Source organism: Sciurus vulgaris (assembly GCF_902686455.1).
Source record: "Sciurus vulgaris genome assembly, chromosome: 6".
NCBI classification, from domain to species: domain Eukaryota; kingdom Metazoa; phylum Chordata; class Mammalia; order Rodentia; family Sciuridae; genus Sciurus; species Sciurus vulgaris.
Window position 1 is genome coordinate 121,233,229 of NC_136466.1, and position 24,694 is coordinate 121,257,922.

General features: G+C 35.8%; 2 protein-coding genes across 5 annotated transcripts in view; one reads left to right on the top strand and one right to left on the bottom strand.

Moving 5' to 3' along the window:
• DIMT1 (DIM1 rRNA methyltransferase and ribosome maturation factor) lies at positions 1 to 11,333 on the top strand. The gene is made up of 12 exons (XM_079144442.1): positions 1 to 170; positions 519 to 592; positions 1,125 to 1,211; positions 3,402 to 3,463; positions 3,543 to 3,636; positions 3,721 to 3,770; positions 5,015 to 5,138; positions 5,275 to 5,367; positions 6,559 to 6,623; positions 7,674 to 7,737; positions 9,549 to 9,655; positions 10,826 to 11,333. Exons 1-12 carry the CDS (start codon positions 92 to 94, stop codon positions 10,866 to 10,868), a joined length of 942 nt encoding a protein of 313 aa, XP_079000568.1. The 5' UTR covers positions 1 to 91; the 3' UTR covers positions 10,869 to 11,333.
• Positions 11,334 to 12,685: 1,352 nt separating this feature from the next.
• KIF2A (kinesin family member 2A) overlaps positions 12,686 to 24,694 on the bottom strand; it is a 56,822-nt gene continuing 44,813 nt past the window's right edge. For 2 of the 4 annotated variants that reach the window (XM_079144435.1, XM_079144436.1), the window contains exons 17-21: positions 23,843 to 23,956; positions 22,829 to 22,979; positions 18,781 to 18,882; positions 15,425 to 15,560; positions 12,686 to 14,392 (exon numbers count right to left, since the gene is read on the bottom strand). In XM_079144435.1, the coding sequence (XP_079000561.1) occupies positions 14,307 to 14,392; positions 15,425 to 15,560; positions 18,781 to 18,882; positions 22,829 to 22,979; positions 23,843 to 23,956 (589 nt within the window). In that variant the 3' untranslated portion in view covers positions 12,686 to 14,306. The remainder of the gene's footprint in view (positions 14,393 to 15,424; positions 15,561 to 18,780; positions 18,883 to 22,828; positions 22,980 to 23,842; positions 23,957 to 24,694) is intronic. The other 2 variants (XM_079144433.1, XM_079144434.1) reach the window with 1 other exon arrangement.

Consider the following 24,694-nt stretch of genomic DNA (forward strand, 5'->3'; position numbering starts at 1 on the left):
TGGCAGCGGCTCTCACGTGGCGCGGGAACGCCAGCTATCTGGCTTTGGTACTCGTTGATTTGGTGGGCCTGGAGGCTTGCTTTCTACAGAGATGCCGAAGGTCAAGTCGCGGGCCAGCGGCCGCCGCCGCGAACGACAAGAACAGCTCCGAGAGCTAAAGAGTGCCGGAGGTGTGGACAGCGGGGAGGAAACTGGGTTCCGGTTCGGTCTTCCGGCGGGACCAACCCTGGCGCGGAACGAGGCCCAGACCCGGGCAAACGGCGGGTCGCCACCTGTGCTCCCGCTAGCGCGGAGGTCAGAGGCTCCTGGAGTGCGAGCCGAGAGCCCAGCGCGTCGCCTCAGTCAAGGGCCGCGGGGGGGATGGACTTAAAGCAGTATGTCAGTCCTGGCTGGGGGTGGGACGTTCGGTGTCCTCCTTGGAACAGAAATCTAACCCCCAACCCATCCTGCTTTCTTCTCTAGGACGGCCTGATAGCTAATCTTGGTTGGGAAATTAAGGCTTTTCGTGTTTTTTACAGGACTCATGTTCAACAAGGGGATTGGGCAGCACATTTTGAAAAATCCTCTCATTGTTAACAGCATTATTGAAAAGGTGGGTGTGGTAGAGGAAAGGGAGAGACTTGTTTGTTGTATTCTTAATTTTATTCTTACCATCCTTAAGTGGAGAGAGGATATAAAATACATGCCTGGCAAATATTTGTTGAAAGAATTTTTAAAAATGGTCTAGGATTCACAGACTGGGTCGGAATTGAGAAATATTGTTTCAACTATGCCATGATTCTTGGTCAGGTTCATCATACACAGCCCATTCCCATTTTAACTTGTTGATAACAGAGTTGGTAACAGGAGGCTATCATTTCCAAAAGTAGAAAGCAGAAAGACAATATGGAAAGAACTGCTATTCCTGCTTTTCTGACTCCTAAAGATTAGAAGTATTCCTGTGATTAGGAGCGGTCTTAGCTTTTCATTTGCACCTAATGTATTAATTTTGTGAACCACACTTATAAAGAAATCTCATAAAAATTAAGTCAGAGTAAGATCTCTTAATACTTACAAAGATATTCAAGTGTAAGCCATCTATTCAGATGTACTAAAGGAGCTAAAGTGGTTGTGCTTGCTTTTAGGCCGCCTTAAGACCAACTGATGTGGTGCTGGAAGTTGGACCTGGAACTGGCAACATGACTGTAAAGTTGTTAGAAAAGGCAAAAAAGGTAAAAATGGAATTTAATATTTTGGTATCACAAATGACTGTAGCAAGCTCAGCTGGTATACAAACGTCAATCTATCTTAATTGCTGTTCTTTTAATAGTGCTTGATCCCTTACTAGGAATTTTATCTTATAAAGTATGAGATATATTAGGAGCACTGACATACTAGCTGGGCATGGTGGTACACTCCCATAATCCCAGCAATTTAGGGAGACTGAGGCACTAGGACCACAAGTTCAAGGGCAGCCTAAGCAAATTAGTGAGACCCTATCTCAAAATAAAGGGCTGGGGGAAGTGGTTCAGTGGTTAAGTGCCCTGTGGGATGCCATTCTTATTTAGCAGAATTAGACTAGGTTGAGCCATTAACACGGAGACTTGTCTTCTAGGAACTGTCTGGAAGCAAGTGGCACTGCGTGGGAGTGGTTCCCTGTCTCCTTCTGGAATTATCCCTTAGGAGGATCCACTAACTCCACCCTATCTTGTCTATCATAGGAGAAGCTCCTCCTAGTCCTTGCCCCCTTTACCTGTGTGTCTATAAATAAAAGACAGTTGAGCTACTCCAGGGTTGAATGTTGTAAAGAGGCCAGATCTGGTATGGCCAGACCCATCACACCCCCCCGCCTCATAAAAAGAGTATTGACTCTCGTGTGTTTATTGAGTAGATAAGTTTTTTGGGTAATAGATAGAAAAATCGCCAACATCCTTCTCTGGCAGTCAACTCTTTCCTCCTCCATGCTGGACATGGCAGAGAGGATCTGACAGTGCCCCTTAACCACTTAAAAAAAAAGGAAAAAAAAAGAAAACTGACACACTAAGTATTTTGACAGGGAATTTAATATAGGGAACTGATTATGGTTGTTAGAGAACTAAAAGAACAAAATGGGAACGCTAAACCCAAAAATAATTACAAAGAGCAGTTAACCATGTTTAGGCCTAGAGAAACAAAGCAAAGAAATTGGAATTATTGGAGAAGACCTGCAAAGCTAAAGTTCAGGCTGCTGAGATTGAGGTATCACCTGGTCAGTCCTAGTCCATCTTTGTGTTTTGACTGATCCACCTTCCAGTTAAATGGAATCATTGTTGGGTCCTCAGTGGAAGCAAGCAACACATTTTAAAGGCCTTATCTAAAGAGAGTTTGATGAGGGGCTGGAGTTGTGGCCAGCGGTAGAGTGCTTGCCTAACGTGTGATATACTGGGTTTGATTCTCAGCATCACGTATAAACAAATAAAAACTAAAAGTCCATCAACAACTAAAAAAATAGTTAATAAAAAAATAGAGTTTGATGAAAAGACTCTTTAGAGATGTATGGGAATGGGGTTCAAGGAATCAATAAGCATTAATGCCACATCAGGAAGCAGTTACCATCAAAAGGCCGGTTAAAGGTGAGAGTCCAAGGAGAGTGTGATTTATTGAAGAGAGGTCACAGCAGAATATAGCTCCTACTGAAACTTCTGCAAGGCATGGAATAGGCATTAGGAAATAAATACCCAATCTCTCCATTATAGGTGACCCATATTGGTGCTTTTATTTATTTATTTTTCGGTGCTGGGGACAAAACCCAGAATCTCTGCGTACTAGGTAAATGCTCCACCACTGCGCCACACTCCAGCTGCTGCCTTTCACTGCTAATCCCAATTAGAAGCCAAAGGGTAAGAAAGCTGGACAGCATTATTTATGTGGCACAGCAAAGGCAGAGAATGGATCTGGGAACCAGAGATAAGCAGCACATGTTCTAAGCTGTAGACATGGTCTTGTTGGAAGTCAATGAAACCTTAGCAGATATTGCAGTAAAATCTCAAATAGAGATTTGTGTGCTATCCATTTTCACTTGAAAGAAGTTATTTATGCCACATGTTCTGGATCTCAGTAGATGAAAGTAATAAAATACTAGTAGTTTTGTAAGCTCTGATCTAAAAACACTAAATACACATATTGTATATTTTTATCAACTGCTTAGTTACAAAGCATAGAGACAGAGCCAACAGAACAATTCTGTTGATTACTTTGGGAGAACTCTCACATAATCTTACCTACTTTTCTGGGCGGTGCTTTTTGTTTGTTGTTTGAAGTGGTAGAATGTAATTGAAAGAATGTGGTTAGAAATTGGAAGAAAGTTAAAATCATATAAGAGTTACTGGTTGGATAATAAGATACTTCATAATGAACCTAATGAAAATTTTTTGTTAATTTAGGTAATTGCCTGTGAACTTGACCCAAGGCTAGTAGCAGAACTTCACAAAAGAGTTCAGGGCACGTGAGTATACACAGTAGAATTAAAGTGCATTTCAGTCTCATGAAACAACATTCGTCTAAATTTATTTTCATATTATTAGACCTCTGGCCAGCAAACTTCAAGTTATGGTGGGCGATGTGTTAAAAACGGACTTGCCATTCTTTGATACTTGTGTGGCAAATTTGCCGTATCAGGTATGTCCTCAAGTTGTCAGAAACATCTTACTAAGTGTTTCTCTTGAGTGTCTTTCCTGAGACTAACTAGTAATTCTCTTACAGATCTCTTCTCCTTTTGTCTTCAAGCTACTGCTGCACCGACCTTTTTTCAGGTTTGTGATAAAAAACCAGAGTTACTGCCAAATTTTAGAAAGATGGACAGTTTAGGCCAGGAACACAAGACAGTTAAAAATAAAAGTCCAGTAAATTGAAAAACTACTGGAGAATTTTTATAGAAAATATTGATTTATATGGAGGCCTTTCTCTTTTTCAGTTGCCCAGAATTATTTGTTAGAGGGTGGCAGGGAGTGGAATGCCTTTCTCTATTTTCTAATCCTCTGCCATTAACCAAGAGCATACTATTTTATTACATTTTGTCTTGATAATTGCAGTGGCTTCCTAACTGGTTTCTAGTAGAGTCAATCCAGTGGCTTTCGAATTGCAAGTCAAATACCCCCTAATGGTTATAAAATAAATTCAATGAGACATGACCATCTTCCTTTCTTTTTAACATGGAATAGAATATATCAGAAGGCCTTGTATATGGTCCAGGTGATATAGTTTCATGAAACTTTGGTTTGAGGTATATAAACAGATATACATACAGATACTTTTGCCAAGGCAAATATATTTCTTAGTGTGACTCACTGACAAAAAATTAGAAGTCAAAGTGCAGCTTTGAAAATGATTTTCTTAGCCTCCCAAAGTTTCCCTGTTGCTTGAAGAAAAATCCACATTGTTTAAATTGTTAAAACTAGGGGAACACAATGTCACAACCTGCCTTTCCAGCCTCAACTCTTTCTTAAAAGAGTGTTAGTTGCCACACAAATATAATTCTGCTAAGTCAGTTTTGTGTATTTATGTGTAATACTGAGAATTGAACCCTGGGTGCTTTACTACTGAACTATATACCCAGGCCTTATTATTTTTTAAGACAGGGTCTCAATAAGTTGCCAAGGCTCGCCTGAACTTGAGATCCCCCTGCTTTAGCCTCCTGAGTAGATCGGATTACAAGCATGCATCACTGTGCCCAACAACAGTCAGTTTTGTTTATTATTTTTGTATAAAGGATTATGGACTGGTACAGGCCTCGAATACCTGCTCACCTGATGATTGAGGGCAAGCCATCTTCCTTGAGGTTAGGGGTATAACCCTTATAAAACATAACGAAGCCAGTAGTCTTCATTTTGTGGTAACAAAACTAAGGCTGAAAGTTTTCTACCTTCTAACCAGCTGAACTGATCATCATTAACTACTGATACTGCTTTGCTATTTCCTTGCCCCCAAAATTCATTGTAGTCAGAGTACATTTATAGTTGAAAGTGATGATTTCCTTATTCCTTTGTTTTCTTTTCAGATGTGCTATACTTATGTTTCAAAGAGAATTTGCTCTCCGACTGGTTGCAAAACCCGGGGATAAATTATACTGCAGACTATCAATTAATACACAGCTATTAGCACGTGTGGACCATCTAATGAAAGTAAGTATATTTTATTACTGAAATAGGCTAGTGTAACTCATCTTTGAGCATCTAGCTGTACTTTCTATGAGGATAGCATTTTTGATTACTAACTAAAAGTTGCTTTTGAGAGGACTAAATGTTTTATGATTAACAGGTTGGAAAGAATAACTTCAGACCACCACCCAAGGTGGAATCCAGTGTTGTAAGGATAGAACCCAAGAATCCACCACCACCTATCAATTTTCAGGTGAGGTTGAAATTCTCAGTCATTCACTAAACAAAAGAACTCCAACTTGGAAATGTATGTCTATAGTAGCAGAAAAAATACTAACGTAAATGGACAGGAAAATGTGAATTATGACAATTTTGTGATGATGGAGTACATAGTATAAGTTGATAGGAAGAAAACAAACATGGAATGTTTGTAAAAGACAAAACAGATACAGTAAAATTACATTTCACTCTTAGCTTTGAAAATCTTGTCTATTTGAGTAACTTATAAACAAGGTAAAATGAAAATAGTTTTGAGTAATATGGGCAACAGTCTGTAATGAAAATTCTTTTTTTATGATTTAAAAAAAATTTAGACCACTTGATGTCAAATCTTACTAGTCACATTAGAGAATATAATTGTCTAATGAACTCATTGTAAATGGTTTGTCCATAACTCCTTTAAGGTTTGGATGCATTGCACAGTCTGTATCCTAAATCATGTCTGCTTCAAATCTCATTTTTTTTGGTAATGGGGAGCTAACCTAGGGGTGCTTTACCACTGAAGTACATCCCTAATCCTTTTTATTTTTATTTTTTTTAATTTGAGATGAGGTGTCACTAAATTGATGACGGTCTGTGTTGCTGAGGCTGATCTCAAATTTGTGACCCTCCTTCCTCAGACTCCCGAGTTGCTGGGATTGCAGGTGTGTGCCACTGAACCTAGCTGAATCTTATTTTTGAATGCAGTACAATTCTTTGTTCAAGTATGGATTTCGTGTATGCACAATATTGGGGATTGAACCAAGGGTTGCTCTACCATTGAGCTATATCCTCACCCCTTTATATTTTTTGATTCAGGGTCTTGCTAAGTTGCCGAGGCTAGCCTTGAATTTGCAATCCTCCTCCTTCAGAGTCCCTAGTCCTTGTGGAGCCAGGTGTGGTGATGTATGCTTGTAATCCTAGCAACTCAGGAAGTTGAAGTGTGAGGATCACAAGTCCAAGACCAACCTAGTCACGTGTAGGACTGTTACATTTTTTTTCCTCAATTAAAAAATAAAATATATTCAACGAAGTGCACAAAAATGCAAAAATCAAGCATACATCTTTCTTTAGCATACCATTTTCATCACTCAAGGTTTCTTCCAGTTTTATATGTCAAAAAAACACCACCCTAGCAGGCAGTGGCAAGGAATTTGGTGTTTTAAATATCCATTTTCTGTTTCAGGAATGGGATGGCCTAGTAAGGATCACGTTTGTAAGGAAAAACAAGACACTGTCTGCTGCATTTAAGTAAGTATATTAACTGATTTCTAATATATGAAGGGCCATTGCTCCAGACACCAACCTAGACTCTGATAATTTTCCTGAACAGTCAGCCGGAAACATAGATTATTCACATCCAGACACTTTTAAGTATGTATTCTTTAGGAGGCAGAAGACTATCATGAAAATTCCTAGAGTTGGGAGTCAGATCAGGGTTATGGCAAAATGGGGGGAAAAAATCTGACCACCTATCTGCCTAGCTTTTTTTTTTTTTTCTTTGCTGGAAAAATGTAACAAGCTGGGTACAATGACTCTTGTGTAATCCCAGTTACTCGGGAGGCTGAGGCCATATTATAAGTTGGAGATCAGTCTGGGCAAAGCAAGACCTTGTCTCAAGATTTGAAAGAATAAAAAAGGGTTGGGGATATAGCTTAGTGGTAGAGCGACCCTTGGGAGTCCATTCCAATACGAAAGAGAAAAGGTGGTAAAGGTGGTAATGATGGACCCCTTTGACACTTCAGGAGGATTTGTGCTATTTTATTAATTCAGAAAAATGGAATACAACTTGAGGCCTAAAGGTAAAAGAGAAGCGGGAGTCAGCTTTATAGGGTTTAGAGATTTAAAAATGCATTGTACAGCCGGGCACAGTGGTGGATGCCTGTAATCTCAGCAAGGTGCAAGGCTGAGGCAGAAGGCTCACAAGTTTGAGGCCAGCCTCAACAACTTAGCAGACCCTGTCTCAAAATGAAAAATAAAAAGGGCCGGGGATGTGGCTCAGTGATAAAGCACCTCTGGGTACAATCTTTAGTTCCCAGAACAAGCAAACAAAAAAATAACCCCACATTGTGTAGAATTTGATTGTATCTTGTCCATTTAAAAAAAAAATTAAGAGATGTTTATCAGGCCTCTAGTTTTTAAATATAGTTAATATCTGCATCATAAAAATTTAAATATTCAATATATTTTCAAAATTCCTTAATTTCAGCAAATAGAACATAGATTTAATCTTACCTGAACAGAAATTATGTATAAAACCTGATTTGGAAGTAATATTGATACCACATCTTTATACTATAGATCAAGTGCAGTACAACAGCTGTTAGAAAAAAACTACCGAATTCACTGTTCAGTCCATAATATTGTAAGTAGAAATTGTTTCTATTTGTTTTAAAGTATCCTACTTTTTGAACATTATGAGATTTATTTTGTACATACTGGTGATCCTTAGAAAACAATATATGATGTATGACCACTTTAATTTTCACTTGAATTCTGACTGGTCAGTACTGCTTTGTATTTTATGGAATAGATCAATTACTCTACCCTGTCCTTTGTAACTACTAACATTTGTTTTTAACTATGATAAGAATTACATATTGTGGCCCATGCCTGTAATCCCAAAAACTCTGGAGGCTGAGGCAGAAGGATTACAAGTTCAAAGCCAGCCTCAGCAATTTAGTGAGGCCCTAGGCAACTCAGTAAGACCTCTAAATAAAATACAAAAGAAAGACTGGGGTGTGGGGCTGAGGCTCAGTGGTAGAGCACTTGCCTTGTCCCTCTGAGGCACTAGGTTCGATCCTTAGCACTACATAAAAGTAAACAAGTGAAACAAGGGCATTCTGACCCAACCCAACTACAAAAACAAATTTAAAAAATAAAAAAATAGGGCTGGGATGTGCTTCAGTGGTTAAGCATCCCTGGGTTCAATACTGGGTACCAAAAAAATAAAAAAAATTAAAATGGGGATGTGACTCAGTGGTAAAGCACCTCTGGTTTCAATCCCCTGTACCAAAAAAAAAAAAAAAATCAGATTTAGCCCAGTTATAATTTTCTCAATGCTGTAGATGTGTAACTTGCTTATCTTAAAATAATTATGTACAAATTATTTACAATTTATTATCCTCTGAATTGTGGTCATTTGGTGCTCATATAGCAATCACATTTATTTTTGGTACTGGGGCTTAAACCCAGGGGTACTAGACAACTGAAACCATATCCTTGCCCTTTTTATATTTTGAGACAGAGATTTGCTAAACTATTTAGGGCCTCACTTAATTTCTGAGGCTGGCCTCGAAACTGCAATTCTCCCCAGCCCCTAGGTGTGCAATTACAAATTTACTGTTTTCTTTGTAGCTATTTTTAATATCCAGAAATTGAAATAATTACAGTATAGGCTATAAAGCAGAATTTTTTGTTGTGAACCCCATACCTCTTAACATGTTCACAAGTTCCCTTAAAACAAGAGTCAGGGCTGCCCTCTTCACCTGGAGGTAGCCCCCATCCCTTTTTCCTGATATAAAGTGTGCAGTGTGTCACATGCATATTCATGTATGAAGATATGATGTTTGCTTTTAGGTCTTTCAGTTTAATTAAAGCCGACAGATAAAGGAATCTTAGTTATTATGGCTCAGATCCTCTGTGGTTTAATGCACCATAATGTCTCCATTCTCTCTCTATTATGGGTATATCATTAAACATCAGCTTACATAAATTATTAAACTGGATTAAGAACAATCTTTTGAGTAGATGATGTGAATCAAGCATGAAACATTTAATATTCTAAATTATCAGAGAGGTCATCTCACAAAAATTAGCTGGTTAGGTGAAATTGTGGCAAGAAAATGTGAGAATTTTGAAAGGAGTAACAGCTGCTTTAAATATAATTTCTAGCTTTATTTATGGAATCTGAAATTATTAACTGTTTCACAATTTTAAAGATGAGAAGGGCAGTATACATGATACCCATTCAAGGTATTCTGTGTCAGGTAGTAAAAACAATCAGCTGCTTAATTAGAGATCCATGTCTTATCCTGTCAGGCTTTCCAAGCTATCATAAACAGATGTATTAAAGGAGACTGTTTTAAGACTTACTGAATGAGGAGGAAAAAAAAAGAACCAAGGGAACTTCATTAAAGATATGTTGTTCATTTATTCTGAATCTTATTTTAATAGATAATACCAGAAGATTTCAGCATAGCAGATAAAATACAGCAAATCCTAACCAGCACAGGTTTTAGTGACAAACGGGCCCGTTCCATGGACATAGATGACTTTATCAGGTAATTACAGTTTTATTTGCCTGTGTTTACATTTTACTGTGGTACCTTCAGAGTAGAGATTTAAAGGCTTTTAAGTGGTATAAGGTGCTACCTGGGAGAGTTATTGCATAGCACTTCCATGGTATGGAATAGTATTTGGTGTAAGAAAATGGAGGCTAGTTAGCTACAGCAGAATGAACTGTTTTGTTTTGTTTTAATGAACAGTAGTAAAGAACAGTCCCAGCCAGAAGATTGCCTCTATGTTAATATGTGTTGTAGTGTGTGTGTGTTCTTCCCTCCTGCCCCACTCCCCAACTCTCATGCATGGTCTGTCTTAACAGGTTGTCCCTTCAAAGCCCATAATGTAGAGAAGAATCATAACACATGTAACTGGATCTTTACTGGGAATAGCTATCATTAAGTAGATCTTACCAAACATGAAATATCTATTATAAACTGGTTATCCTTTTAGTATTATTTTTTTTTAAGTTGTCAATGGAACATTAATTTTTACTTATTTATATGTGATGCTGAGAATCAAACCCAGTGCCTCACACATGCTAGCCAAGTGCTCTATCACTGAGCTACAACCCCAGCCCTAGTATTAGTTGTCTTATAGCCTGAAGGAAGTTTATACATCTTGAGTAAGAGTGTCAAAATTACTCAGGCAATTAGGACTGAAATTTGCTTTTCTTTGAACTAAAGCAAGTAAGTCCCATGAAAATAAGGCTTCAGTTAATTACCTAGGTAAAATAACCTGTCCTCATTGTTTTTACTCATTAACACTAGTAATTTTTAGAAGTTCTTGGCTATTTAGCCAGTTCACTTTTAAAGCATCAAGGCTTTAGAGGATGAATAAAAAAAATTGTTATAAATCATTGTTTCAACTTCTTAGGCCTGAGAGAACCAAAAAAAAAAAAAAAAAAAAAAATCTAAAATGATTTGTCAGGTTTAATATAATTTAAGGCAAGGATGCTATTAACAAAAAAGAGGTACCAACATACGTGGTTTTAACCAAGTTATAACTTATAAATTCTGTTGGAGAATAAGGGTTTTTTAATAATGTTTGGAGTTGAATGGGTGCGTTAAGTAGGCTGACATCTGCATGTTATTATTAGAGTTGTGGTACAAACCTGTACACTATTACAGTGTCACAAATTAGCTTTTTAATATTGCATTTTGTTTTTTTAGATTGCTACATGGATTCAATGCAGAAGGTATCCATTTTTCCTAGCTATTTGGAAAAAAATTTTGTCACAATCAAGAAAAAATGGATTACATATTTCTAATATTTGAGAAAATAAATTCTGCTTTTCCTCCACGGGAACATTATTTGCTTGACTATTTCTGATTTAATATTAATCTGTACTGTTTGTTATTTTGTATTTTTAGGGTGGTCAGTTTTAAGTACCCAGAGATTTTTGGTTTGTTTTGAATATATTACATATGGCAGGGTTCAATCTGTACACAGTAATCTTCCAAGTTCAAGAGCCGCAGATACGCACAACTTTAAACTTATTTCTAACAGTTTGTTGTACAAAGATGTTTCTTTTCTACTTACTGTGTTATATACTGTAAGGCCCTCTTTAGGCCATCAGCTCTGTCCCTCAAGTAAAGTTAAAGTGTGCTCAACTAGTCACATATTCCCTATACCATTTCTTACTCATGTGCAATAAAATAGTTGTTTCTTAAAGTGTTATTTTGCTTCTTTCTTTTCCCTGTTTACTCTACACAGTTTCTTCTATTGTTGCCTACCTCTTCAGCTACCCTGTTGCAGCATAGGCTACCTGATGGTTCTGGGTAAGACTCAGTCTGTTGCTATCATACAGTGCCAGGATGTTCTGAGTATGACTCCTTACCTATAAAATGAGGAAGATAAGCTAGAATGAAATTAACTATAAAATTATATGATTTTTCTTGGAGAAATAATCACAGAATTAATAAAATTTCAGAATTTTGTAAATCAAAAATAGGTCTTAAAATATCAACTGTCAACTCCATAAAAACCAGTCTTTTCCCCACAACTACAGGTTCCTGGCATAAATGAAACTATGTAATGAAAAATTTCTGTACTTTTTCATATACCTGGTTGTTTATGTTTAAACTATGTAAAAATTATCCAATTGAGAATTCCAATAGTCATATACAAGTTTTATTAGCTATTCAATTCAAATCAATATAGTATTAAATATATTCTAATGAATTAAGAAAATTAGTAAAAATAATTGATATTTAGCTTTCTGTATAACTACAACTTAATAGGAGTGTTTCCAATTAACTTGCAAAGGTACACTAGAATAAAAGATAAATTGTTTACCTAAACAGATTTTTCTGAAGTCTGGCTTAAAAGTCATATTGTAAATGTTACTAGTTAAAATAATATATATTAACAGCAATATCAGCTTTCAAGTCTGAGAAAATACTAAAACATGTTTAATTCAAAACAAAAAAAAAATGAAGTTACTTAGCTGTACAAGCCAATTTTACTAAACATTAAAATCTTAAGCATGGATTTTTTTTTAATCTCACAAACTATTTACTTTGCAAAGTTCACTTTTGTCCTAACTTTGTCCTTATAAGATTTAATTCACCTTTCTTCTTAGGTTGTTTCCCCCTCTAACCCTATGAACTGTTTAGTTTTAGTCTCTTTTCTGGCCTTCAGTTTCCACTATCTGAAGATGAAGGATTGTATTATTGCTACCTCCCAAGTTCTTTGCTGGTACTAAATTTTTGAAATACCTTGACTACCACTGAGATTGAAACTATCATAGTATAAGGCAGCAGAATCATCTATAAAAAGACCCTCCAAAGAATGGTACCCATGCAATGCAAATAATATCAAAGCTAATCTGTTTTGCTTACAGTGCTCAAGCTTACGTCTTTATTGCCCTTTGTAGATTGGTCAGCCTCAAAAACTGCTTTTTATACAGCCCCTGCAAGTCAACAGTTCTCCATTCTTCCTCTTTGAAATAAACAGAAATAGAATACATCTTAACCAATGCAAGAAAACCTGAGTCCCTTCCAAAACAAAGGTCATTGTATTGAAGTAAATTATCTCTAAACTCATACCATAGATTTAATTTATTAATAAGCATATTGTGAAAAATCTACATTTGTTTTAGAGTTCACGTTTACAGAGCTTTTCATGGTATTAGGATTTCTCACAGCTACCCTCACAGTATCATCAACAGTGAAATAGAGAATCTGGCTCATGATTCTTATCATAGCTTCCCTTTGGCTCATGGGTGAGCTAGTGGTTCCCTAGAGTAAATCAAAATAAGATATCCTTGGGAAATTTTCTGTTATTCATCTACTCTTGGACTCTATCCTGGGAACACAGGGAAAACTCCTAGAGAGAAATCTTTGACAAATTATTTACATGGAAAAAAAGGCCAGTTTTCTTAGAGTAGCAATCTGCAAAAATAAGTGCTGCCATTTAAAGAGTAGCATACCTTACCACCAATCTATTGGTGAGAATTTTATTATTCCTACCAAATAATGGTAAACGTCACATATTAAGTATGGGATGGAACTTCAGTTAGATCTGCCTTTTAAGGCAATGTCAACTCTCTCAGCTTAATTCTTTTTCAAGGGAGTTACGTACTGTCTACACTTGGCTTAAACTAACTACTATTATGGACTACTTTCAATGTACATATAACTGTTCATGCATCAGAAGCCAATTTCCTTTAACAGTACATTTAAAGGCATATTTTGGGGTGCTAATAAACACTTCAACTTAAGAAATGATATTGGTAGTGATCAAATTGCACTATTACTCTTGTTAATACCACACTGGCACACACACTGCATATATATGTATCATCCTAAGATAAAACTCTTCTCAGAATTTCATTACTTTTTATTATACACCAACTAGTTTATATTTTAGTTTTTTTTTTTTTTTTACAAAGAAAATGCTAAGAAAATTAAAATCACATGTTATGGTTTTAAAATCATAATTCCAGATTTCTTTACATATAGGATGGAATGGTCCAGCAGCTATGTCCACTGTCACAGACTTTAGTTCCGTTCAATGATATGGCACATCCTGCAAAATTAACTAGTCACACACAAAAAATGTCTCAAAACACAGTAGAAATGTACACACAATAAAGGTAATTTACAATGACAAATAAGGAATGTAATTTATCATGGCTGTGCTTCAGAAATTTAGGGTCAATAGCCTTTATCAAGGCACAGAGCAGGAAAAGGTGAGCACAGCTCTCTAGAAGTAGGCAAGGTATGTACAATCACTGATGAGGTATGCATGCACGCAAAGGATTTAAAACTGCTCAATCTCGCTATGAAAATTGAACTGAGTTAACAGGAAATGCTGTGGCTTCTCCCTACTATTCACCTCTGGATCAAGTTCACAATCTTACTTCATCATATAGAAAATAAATTGGCAAGGATCTCCAAAAGTAAATCACTATTTGGGTAAAAGAAACAAAATGCTTCACTAATTCCAACTCTTCCTTGTGCCTCCTGGATTAGAAGCATTTTGTACACTTTTGAGTTTCACAAAATTGAAATGTCATTCAGGTGAAGGACAAGACATTTTCCACAGACACTTAAAATTTCAAACTTTCAAATGGCCCTTACAGCTGAACCATTTTATGTTACAGTAAGTAGTGAGGGTTCTGGGGATCCTTTAGCAGCGAATACCAATTTAAAGGGCACGGGGTCTCTTGGGGTTAATTTGCTTGCTGGCTTGTTCTTCTTCTTGTAGAGCTGCTCGAAAAGATTTCACTTTATCTTGGAAAAAGAAAAGAACAAAGGAATAAGTACTGCATTACATGCAATAATAGCATACAACTATATGGGTCCTATCAAGATTAGCTCTTATTTCATAACATTAATTCAGTATTTTCCCTTCTGTTCCCTCAGAACAAAATATAATGCTCAACTATTTTTTTTTAAGTTGATGATGGGCATTTATTTATTTAGATGTGGAGATGAGAATTGAACCCAGTGCCTCAAATGTGCCAGGCAAGTGCCCTACCACTGACTAGAACCCCAGCCCTCAACTGTTTTATTACAAATTCCTGGAGGTGAGTTTGTATCTATAAGTACTGCTTCTCTGTACAACACAATTTAAAATAACCTGCTTTTAAAAATTTCATACCCAATTTGCTGCTGAAAACTAGGAATTTCAATCTGATTTCATGTTGAACTCTACATACACACAACAAATGCCCATTCATACATAAGCAAGAGCCAGTCTAGCACAATCACAAGTAATATTTGAAATTATACAGATAAGCTATTTTAAAAGTCAAAAAGATATGTCATATACAGAAATTACATACTTCCCTTCATGAGGAAGGTAAAAAAGGATAGTTATCCTATACCTTTCCCTTTCTTTAAAAAGAAGTTTCTCAAAAAAGAAACAAGATGGCACAGAAAGATAGACAGGCAGTTATTGAACACATCTAATATAAGACTAATTCTGACAAGCACTAGCCTACCAAACTAAGTATCTGAAAAGGATATTTAACTTGCAAGTTTGTTAAAATGTATATTTCCTTAATAATCATAAGATGTCTTTATTGTCTCAAAGGACTGAAAAAAATGAGTAGAGAACTTGAAATGACATGACACTTTGTTTTATTTAGAAAAAAAGAGACTGGTTGGTTAGTCTTTATACCTCTGGAAAGAGGGTATAAAATGGTGCCCATAACTTACACTTCAATATTGTCCTATTGCAATATGAAATTCTGCAACTAGTGTATGTACCCCAATACCAAGCAGATTTCATACCAAACACTAAAATGGAAAAAGTATTACCCCGCAGCTCAGTTAAAATGTCTATTTTTTGCTCAAGTATCGCTTCAAGTTGTGTAGCATATGAATCTACATCATAATCTACTTCTTCAGTCATCTCTAGGAGAGCCTTTTCATCTTCTAACCATCGAATTGATTCCTAAAAATAATAAATTACAATTTTAATAATCCTTTTCAAAAACAGATACCAATTTAGAAATTTTCTTAATTAAAAACATGCTTAATAGATAAGATCTCTATTCACAGACAGTAAAATTACAAAATATTTTCTTCAAACACAAACACAAACACAAACATGATTGGTTAAATAAAATGACTTCATTCCTCAACTTTTATTCTACCTTGAATGGATTTTAGAGAAAGAATGGACACATTAACATCAGTGACCAAAGTAAATTTTAAAACCTCAACAGGTATTCCTCAAAGAAAGAAAGAATAGGCATAATAAAGCTACTGAACAATTTGACGATGGCTATGGCAGGCCTATAACTTTTAAGTCATCTGGAATTAACATTCAGTTGGACCCTGTTAGGTTTGTTCCCTCTGAAACTCATGTTGGAGTTTAAACCACGTAGTGACATTATTAAGGGGGTAAACTATGGTATTTAGAGGCAGGGCCTGTGGGAGGTGGTGAGGATTAAGCCATCAAGGTGGAGCTGTTATGGTTGAATATCGGTGGCTTTAAAAGGGAGAGAGACCAGAACATACTACAAGTGAATATACCCCGGGTCTCATATGATGCCCTGTGCTACTTTTAGGCCATCAACAGATGCAGACCCCTCAACCATGGACCAAAACTGAGCCTTTTTATAACTTACCCAGTCCATGATAGTATAATAATAGCAACAGAAAATGGATTCCAGGTTGGGCCAAAATATAACCCTGGTTCTTCAAAATCATTTAAAAATCTTGTTCAAAATCATGAGAAGCAATGGACAGCCAATTTAGAAAAGTCAAAAAAGGTACTCAATACTAGCTACTTACTATTCATAAATGCTTCTAGGAACACAATAATTTCTGACTATGTGAAACCCATGAGTTTTACTTTCTAGCAGTGTCAGAATTCATACAGATTATAAATGAGTTCAGATGGTTCTAAATTGGAATTTTTTGGACATAAAAATAGGTGTTTTCTATATCAACCAAAAATAAATAAATCAGCAAAAGGAAGAGTACTAGTGTAGCATGAGAACAAGAAAAGAAGGGGAGAGGAAATGGGGGAACAGGACTGAAATCAAATTCCATACACATGTGATTTTGTCAAAGTGAACCCAACTGCTATGTATACGTTCTTATAAAAGGCATTAATTTTTAGGATGTGTACAATCTCAATTCTGCAAATATCAATTCACTTTAATGGCTAATTACAATTAGACTATATCACCAGAATTTTTAAATTGCTATAGATATTTCATGTACAGGTATTTATAGAAAATATGAGTTAGAAAACACTAATATGCTATAATTCTTTTCTTTTCCTTCATCATACATTTAATTTTTATTTAACAAAACACCATTTTCAGAAATGACAGCTGATAGTATGGAAGTACTAATATATGGAATTATAAATAAAATTGGAAAGTCAGAACACGTTTTAAAACAACAAATGTGAGACTTCACCTACAAAAAAAGCAGAGAAAGATGGTCTTCATATAATACCTTGTTCCAAAGGGCAGATAACAATTTTCTTAAATGACTAGTGTCTGTTCTTACACCTATAGAGACTTTTTTTTTTGGTACCAGGGATTGAATCTAGGGGCACTCAACCACTGAGCCACATTCCCAGCCCTTATTATTTTATATTTTGAGACAGGGTCTTGCTAAGTTGCTTAGGGCCTACTAATTGCTAAGGCTTGCTTTGAACTTGCAATCCTCCTACCCAGCCTCCCAAGCAGCTGAGATTACAGGTATGCACCATCACACGTGGGTAGTAAGATTATTATAATAAGAGCTTGACTAGAAACCTAATGGTTTTAATAAATTTACATCCTAACTTGAAATCAAGTGTTCTCTTTCATTTTTGAACCTTTCATCCAGGTGTTTGAATGACCTGGAACTCAGGAATTTTATAAAGAGTTCCTCAACATATGAAAAGAAGAGTTACTGTTCACCTTTTTCTCGGGAAATAAAAGTACTACAAGAAGTGGGAGAAGAGTAAGAAAAGCAAGTCATCAGTATACTTCATAATGATGTCCAAATGATATCTTTACTTCCTCATAAATACCATCACCCAGGATATTTTCCAGTTAAAAACTGAAAGCCAGGCCAGGCGTACTGGCACATGCCTATAATCCCAGTGGCCTGGGAGGCTGAGGCAGGAGGATCAGGAGTTCAAAGCTAGCCTCAGCTAAGTCAAGGAGCTAAGCAACTCAGATTCTGTCTCTAAATAAAATACAAAAGAGGGCTATGGCTCAGTGGTTGAGTACCCCTGAGTTCAATCCCCAGTACCCCCACAAAAAAGGGGAGAAGACAGGCTTGGTGGTGCACACTTGTCCTGGTTACTCAGGAAGTGAGGCAGGATGACCATTGGAGCCCAGGAGTTCAAAGACAGCCTGAGCAACATGGCAAGATCCTGTCTTAAAAATACAAAAATGAGCAGGGTATGGTGGCAAATGCCTGTAATCCCAGTGACTTAGGAGGCTGAAGCAGGAATACTGCAAGTTCAGTATCAGCCTCAGCAACTAGGCAAGGCCCTGTTTCAAAAATAAATTCCCAAGGACCTCCAAAAAAAAAAAAAAAAAAATCCCTATTCAACAACTGGGAGAGAAGGATCATACAATATAAAGTACTTTAAGACTGAATGCAGTGAAACCCGTCACAGACAATTTTGTCTAAGCATCATTTCCATCTCCTAAAAGTACAAACTTCCTTTTCTGCAAATTTTTTTTAAAAATTTGTTTTTTAATTTTTAAGGCAGGGTCTCACTATGTTGCCTACATGCCCAGGCTACATCGAATTTATGATATTCCTACCTCAGCCTACCAAATAGCTGGAACTACAAGCACATGCCACTGTGCCCAGCTTCCATAACCTTTAAAGAGTTTTTCTTACTGCTCCCAAAAGAAAGAAATACTAAAAGAAGTTGAACTCTTCCCCACAAATGGACAATTAACAAAAAGAAAGGGCAAGAAGGGTGGTTAAAAGGAAAGATCTTTTCCCCATGGTGCAGATGAACTTTAGAATCACTGTTCATTATATTAATAAAAAAAAAAAAAAAAAAAAAATACTACGATAGGGAAAAAATTGCCATGCCTTACCAATATAGATGTTATTTTTTCTTAAGGAATGTTATATTCCAAGAATGATGAAAGCTAATATAGCTCAATAGATACTTTGATGAAGAAAGATCCTTTCTTTACCTGGAACACTGCCCTGTGATCTTCTACAACCTGTTCTTCCATTTCTACCATTTGTGAGACAGCTTCATGGAAAGTAAACAATTGTGGAGAAACTTCTTCTTCCTTAAAATAAAGTTTAAAAATTATGACATAAAGGTTATATTTTTAAATGATATTTTTTGTGGTTTTCTTTTTTTTCCTTCTTTTTTTGATGCTAAGTACCTACCAAAGACCTTAACATGCTAAGCACACACTCTACTGCCCAACCCCTAAAAGTAGTTTTTTAATGTCTCTTTACAAAATAACATTTAGAATTTGAGGAAGCTTGAATGATGACAATTACTAAAATATACATAAAATAAAAAGTCACAATTTCTTTCTGTGGGTCAAAATAATATACATAACTCTCAATAAGGCAACTCAAACTTTATCATGAGTAGGGAATAATTTTCCCTGATGCCAGGGTTTACTATAAAATTACCCTAAAAAACACTCTTTTGGAACAGTCAGCTTTTCAAATATAAATCTTTTGCAGATTGTAAATATGTTCAAATATTACTTTACTATTTTCTTTTCTTTCATGCATTAATTCATATACAGACAGTTCCTGACTTAAAGGATGGTTCAGGTTATGATTTTAAGACTTATTAATGGCATAAAAGTAATAAGCACCCAGAAATCATATTGTAAATTCTGAATTTTGATCTTTTCTATAATATGTAGTGCTTTCTTGTGATGCTGATAGCAAGCCACAGGTCCCAGTCAGTTATGATATTATGAGGTTAAACAACTGATACTCTACAGTGTACTGTGTTGCCATGATTTCACCAGGTTAGGTGTGGTAAATGTGTTTTCAACTTGTGATATCAGACATACTGTTAAGTCAAGGACCACCTGTACATGTAGGTCTTTAGTTTCTTTTCTTAAAAGAGATGAGTCAGGCATTGTGGCATATGCTTGTAATCCCAGCTACTCAATGCTGAGGCAAAAATATGACTAGATTGAGGTCAGCCTGGACATCGTAGGGAGACTTTGTTTGAAAAGAAAAAAAAAAAGGGCTGGAGATAAAACTCACTAGTAGAGATCTTGTCTAGCATGGACAAGGCCCTGTTTTTTTTTTTTTTTTTTTTTGCAGTGCTGGGGATTGAACCCAGGGCCTTGTGCTTGCAAGGCAAGCACTCTACCAACTGAGCTACATCCCCAACCCACAAGGCCCTGTTTTCAATCCCCTGTAGCAAAGGGAGAAGAGGGACTGGAAAAACATCATCTTTGGATAATGTAAAGATAATGTCTTTCATCATGTTGACTATCAAATTAGTCTTCTGAAGGACTCAACTCTTAGAAAAAAATTAATTTTCTAATTTTACTGTATAATTGGCTTACCAGTTGTTACAGAAAATTTTTTCCTTTCTTTCTTTTTTTGGGATGAGATAGGATCTTACCATGCTACTCAGACTATCCTCAAATTCCAAAACTCAAATGATCCTCCTGCCTCAGCCTCCTAAGTACCAGGCCTATAGGCATGTATCACCATTCCTGGCAGTTATTACAGAAATTTGAATTGATAGTACACGGTTTTACGTCATCAACAGTAACTATACAAACACATGCACAATATATGCAGTATGCCAGTCTTACATCAATTCAAAATTTATCTGGCTAAGGGTTTTTTCTGAAGCTGCTTTCCCAAGAAACCTTTACTTATTTTTTTCTGAATACTTCCTCCTCAAGCCCAGAATATACTTTCTTTCCTTGGCTTCAAGATACTATGAAAACTATTATTACACATAACCTATGCCACACACTTTTATCTATATAATTTTGTTCTACTTCTGGAATTTTAATGTATTTAATTATACATGCACCTATATTAGTTTTATCTCTAGGCCATGTCTTAGATGCTATCCCATTTTAATTTACCTTGTTAACTTGTTAATACTAAGACGTAGTATTGCAAGAAGAATATGTACACGTGCATTAATAACTAAGGACTAATACTGAACCATCTCAAGGTAAGTTCCCCAGTACTGGCAAAGTTCAAAGAAATGTCCTCCCTGATAGATGGAGGCTATAAAAACTCATGTCATACTTGAAACTCCTGGATTAATTCTTGTCACCTAGCCTACCTGTCCAAATTAAAGTCTGGAAAGACTCAATAGATTAAAGTATAAAAGGCAAACACATGAGAAGTATGCCTAGATTACTCTGGCTATCAGAATTTTTGTGAGATACCATAGCTAGGTACAATGTAGGAACTGCTTTGAGGGCTCTAAGAACAAGTAGTTTATTTCAAAACGCAGGTAGACAAGGAATACAGTGAGGCCAGGATTTTATTTTTAGCTTCTTTCATGTTTCAAAGTTTAGAACTCTTAGTTTAAAACTAGTTTTCTCAACCTTCAAACTACTGAAATTTTTGAGGGGTAGAGTGAGAGCGGCTGGCTATCCTGTCCATTCCATGATGTTTAAAAGCTTCATGGTGGGCTGGGGAGATAGCTCAGTTGGTAGAGTGCTTGCCTGTTCAATCCCCAGCACCGCCAAAAAAAAAAACCAAAAAAACAAAAAAAACAACCCTTCATGGCTTCTACCCACTAGATGCTAATGATATCACTTCAGCTACGACAACCAAAATATCTTTATACATTTTGTCTTGGGGCGTGGGGCCAAATCACCTCTGCTTGAGGACAGCTGCTTCCAGACTTGGTTTGTAACAGAGGGATGTGGAACATGACAACATGAAGTAATATGGAATGAGATAACCGAAAGTAGTATGTCCATCTATTACTCTAGAATATTTTGGACTTAACATCTGTTAGAAAGTATTACAACATAACTAACTACTAGTTTTCTTGTTTTCAAAGAATACTGTACTAAGTGGCAATAAGCTTAATTGACATAAATTGGACTCTGGTGTAAGAAAGATCTAGGTTTCAATTCTGGCCTCCTCACTTATGATCTTGGTCAAGCTGCTTAAACCTCTTAGGAGATCAACTATAAAGTAGGAATAATTACAGCACTTACCACATTGAGTTGTGAAGATTAAATCAGATAACAAGTACAATGTTTAGCAAATGCATATCATGTATGTAGTAAGCAATTAGTAAATGTTACCTTTTAACATTATGAGAAAATGCCATGATAGGATTTTAGTGGAAAAAAGAATGACACAAAACCATGTAAAATATACATTTTAAAATGAAATTAAAAACTAGATAAATAACTTGCATTTCACATGCAGAAAGTAATCCTATCAATATGTTAAAAACAATTATGTGGAAGTATGTTATTATTTGTGCTTTCTTATTTTTTTATGCCCTTCTATCCTTATACAGTGAGCATGCATTTTATTATTTTTTTTGAGTAAATAGAACATTAAAAAAGAGTACAGGGGTATGGTACCCAGGGTCTTGTGCATGCTAGGCAAGCACTCTACCACTGAGCTACATCCCGTACCCTTTTTGGATTTTATTTCAAGATAGTTTTTTTGCCCAGGCTGGCCTTGACTTTTGATCATCCCACTTCAATCTCTCAAGTATCTAGAATTACAGATATGTGTAATTCCCAGTTAGAAAAACAAAATTTTATATTATGAGGCATCATTAAACATTTCAAACATAGAAAAGCAGCCAGGTTAATGGATGATGGCATTTTGCCATGTTTGATTTTTCAAAAAGGTAATGGCTATGTGTCCATAGTTCCTTTATTTTGTTTTTAAGTTTTATTAAAAAGGTACTTATTGTATGGAAAATTCTTAAACTTGTTTCTATCCTATGTTACTAAAAACTTAATACTGGTATAAAATATGGGGTGGGGGGGGAACCGTTTAGCTCAGGGGTCTGGCAAAACAGATAATAGATGTTTTAGATTTGTGAACCATACAGTTACTGCTGCTGTTAAGAAAGCACCCAAGGCAATCCATAAATGAACAAGTACTGCTCTGTTCCAATAACACTTTATTTGTAAAATCAGATGTTTCACTTGCAGGGTAGTTTACTGACCCCTGATGTAGACAAAATTCTATTACTGAAATGAATGAAGATTAGATCAATTACAACGATATTATCTCACTCACATTTTGTTCACAAAGAAGTTTTAGATCATCTCTCTGAGGGGAACTTCCCACACCCCACTGCGTCTCTATGTCATCGATCTGGTTTGGTGGATGGTGCATTACTGGACGGACATCACCAGCTGCAGTTGGATCAACAGTCAATTCTTTCACCCTATAGAGAAAAGGTATCTAATATTAACAAAGACTCATGAATAGGAGCAAGAAAATACCAACCTCTTCAATATAAAGGCAATTCAATTAACACACTAAGATTGATGGTGTCACCTTTATAGGTCAAATTTATATGAAATCTCTGGAAATTCTGAGAGGATGTTTGGTTGTTTTGGTTGTTCAATTCTAGTAGTTTACATAAGCAACTTTTACAATTACTTCAAGTATAAATGCACAGTATTTTAAAGAAATAAATGTGTTGCAATTACATTATATGAGCAGAAAAATGTTTTGAAAGGCATTAAGTTTCACAAATAGGTCATTACTGATAATAGAAAATTTGATACACTGCAGATTTCTGGTAGTTGAAATGCTTGAATTAAAATAGTTAAATATGAAATAATTTTATTTCCAATGTATAAAGATTATCAGATTTGTATCATTTTTAAAAATGTTTGCTTCTCATACTTAAATTTGCACATCTGGGAAAGGGTATATCTTCTAATAGGAACCTGTCATTTCCTTGCAGACAAGGAAATTTATAAGATCACAAAGAATACAGGTAAATTCTTCCTTTGTAATTAAGACAATCTATCTTTTAAGGGTAAATATGCAAAAGTGACATCATCCTTGAAAAAATGAGGGCAAATAGGAAGCCTGAATTCTAAACCAACATTTCAAAGCAAATAAATTCAACAGGACATAAAAATGCAGATCATGCAGTACAACCAGCACCTGCCAAACGAAATGAAAATGAAAAATAATATGGTTCAGGACAAAAGAAGCAAATGAAATGTTTATATATAGAAAAATTAAAAAAAAAACTATTAAAAATAAACATCTTATGTATAGAATGAAGTAGACCTGGTAATTGAAGGAGAAAAGTCGTCATACTCATAAGAAGGAGAGAGATCAGGGCGACTGCCACTACCCTGTGAGAAGGGAATGTCTGATGGACTAATTCCAAACTCCTTTACTCTGCAGCACCAAAACAGCAATAAATTAAAAGAAAATGCTCTTGTAAACACAGCAATGTACATTTCAAGTTTTCATTTCAGTTTTATTTAGAAAAGATTATCAACATTGCTCTAACAATGTGTTTAGAGTATCAATGTTAACTTTTTGAACTTCTTAGTCCTACTGATCCCTTACTCAAAAGACCTAACTAAAATTCTCCCTTTACTTTTCTAATAATACTTGACATTTATCTACACACCACCAAATTTTTTTTTTTTTTTTTTTTTTTTTTTTTTTTTTTTTTTTTTTTAGGGGGGAGGGCTACTAGGGATTGAACCCAGGGCCTTGTGCATGCTAGGCAAGTGCTCTACCTCTGAGCTACATCCCCAGCTCCAGGACACTACCTAAATCCTAAAATATCCTTTATTTAAACTACATGATCACTCATTCTTATGTTGTTAGTAGCATGAATATTTTGTTTATTAGTATTAATAAGTTCCTACTGCTTTTGTAGACTTTCTCAAAAAGGACACAAGAGTTAAAATTAAGTCCTAATGCCTAAAGTCATTTATCGTCACAAAATAACTTCTGCTTCTACATCTAGAATGGTATTAGCTATGAAACATTATTCATTTAACTGAAAAAACTGTTTTGTGGTTCTTGATTCAGATGAAGAATCCTAATGGAATTTAAGTTGTTTTTGCTAATGTTTGGATTCCACCCCAAGATATCTCCTTATGTATGTGCAAATATTCCAAA

Bases quoted from the DNA above. Each gene is read 5' to 3' on its own strand.
- DIMT1 (XM_079144442.1), top strand. From the start codon at position 92: ATGCCGAAGGTCAAGTCGCGGGCCAGCGGCCGCCGCCGCGAACGACAA. The intron at 593-1,124 runs GTGGGTGTGGTA...GCTTGCTTTTAG, and splicing joins TTAACAGCATTATTGAAAAG to GCCGCCTTAAGACCAACTGA. The intron at 3,771-5,014 runs GTTTGTGATAAA...TTTTCTTTTCAG, and splicing joins CTGCACCGACCTTTTTTCAG to ATGTGCTATACTTATGTTTC.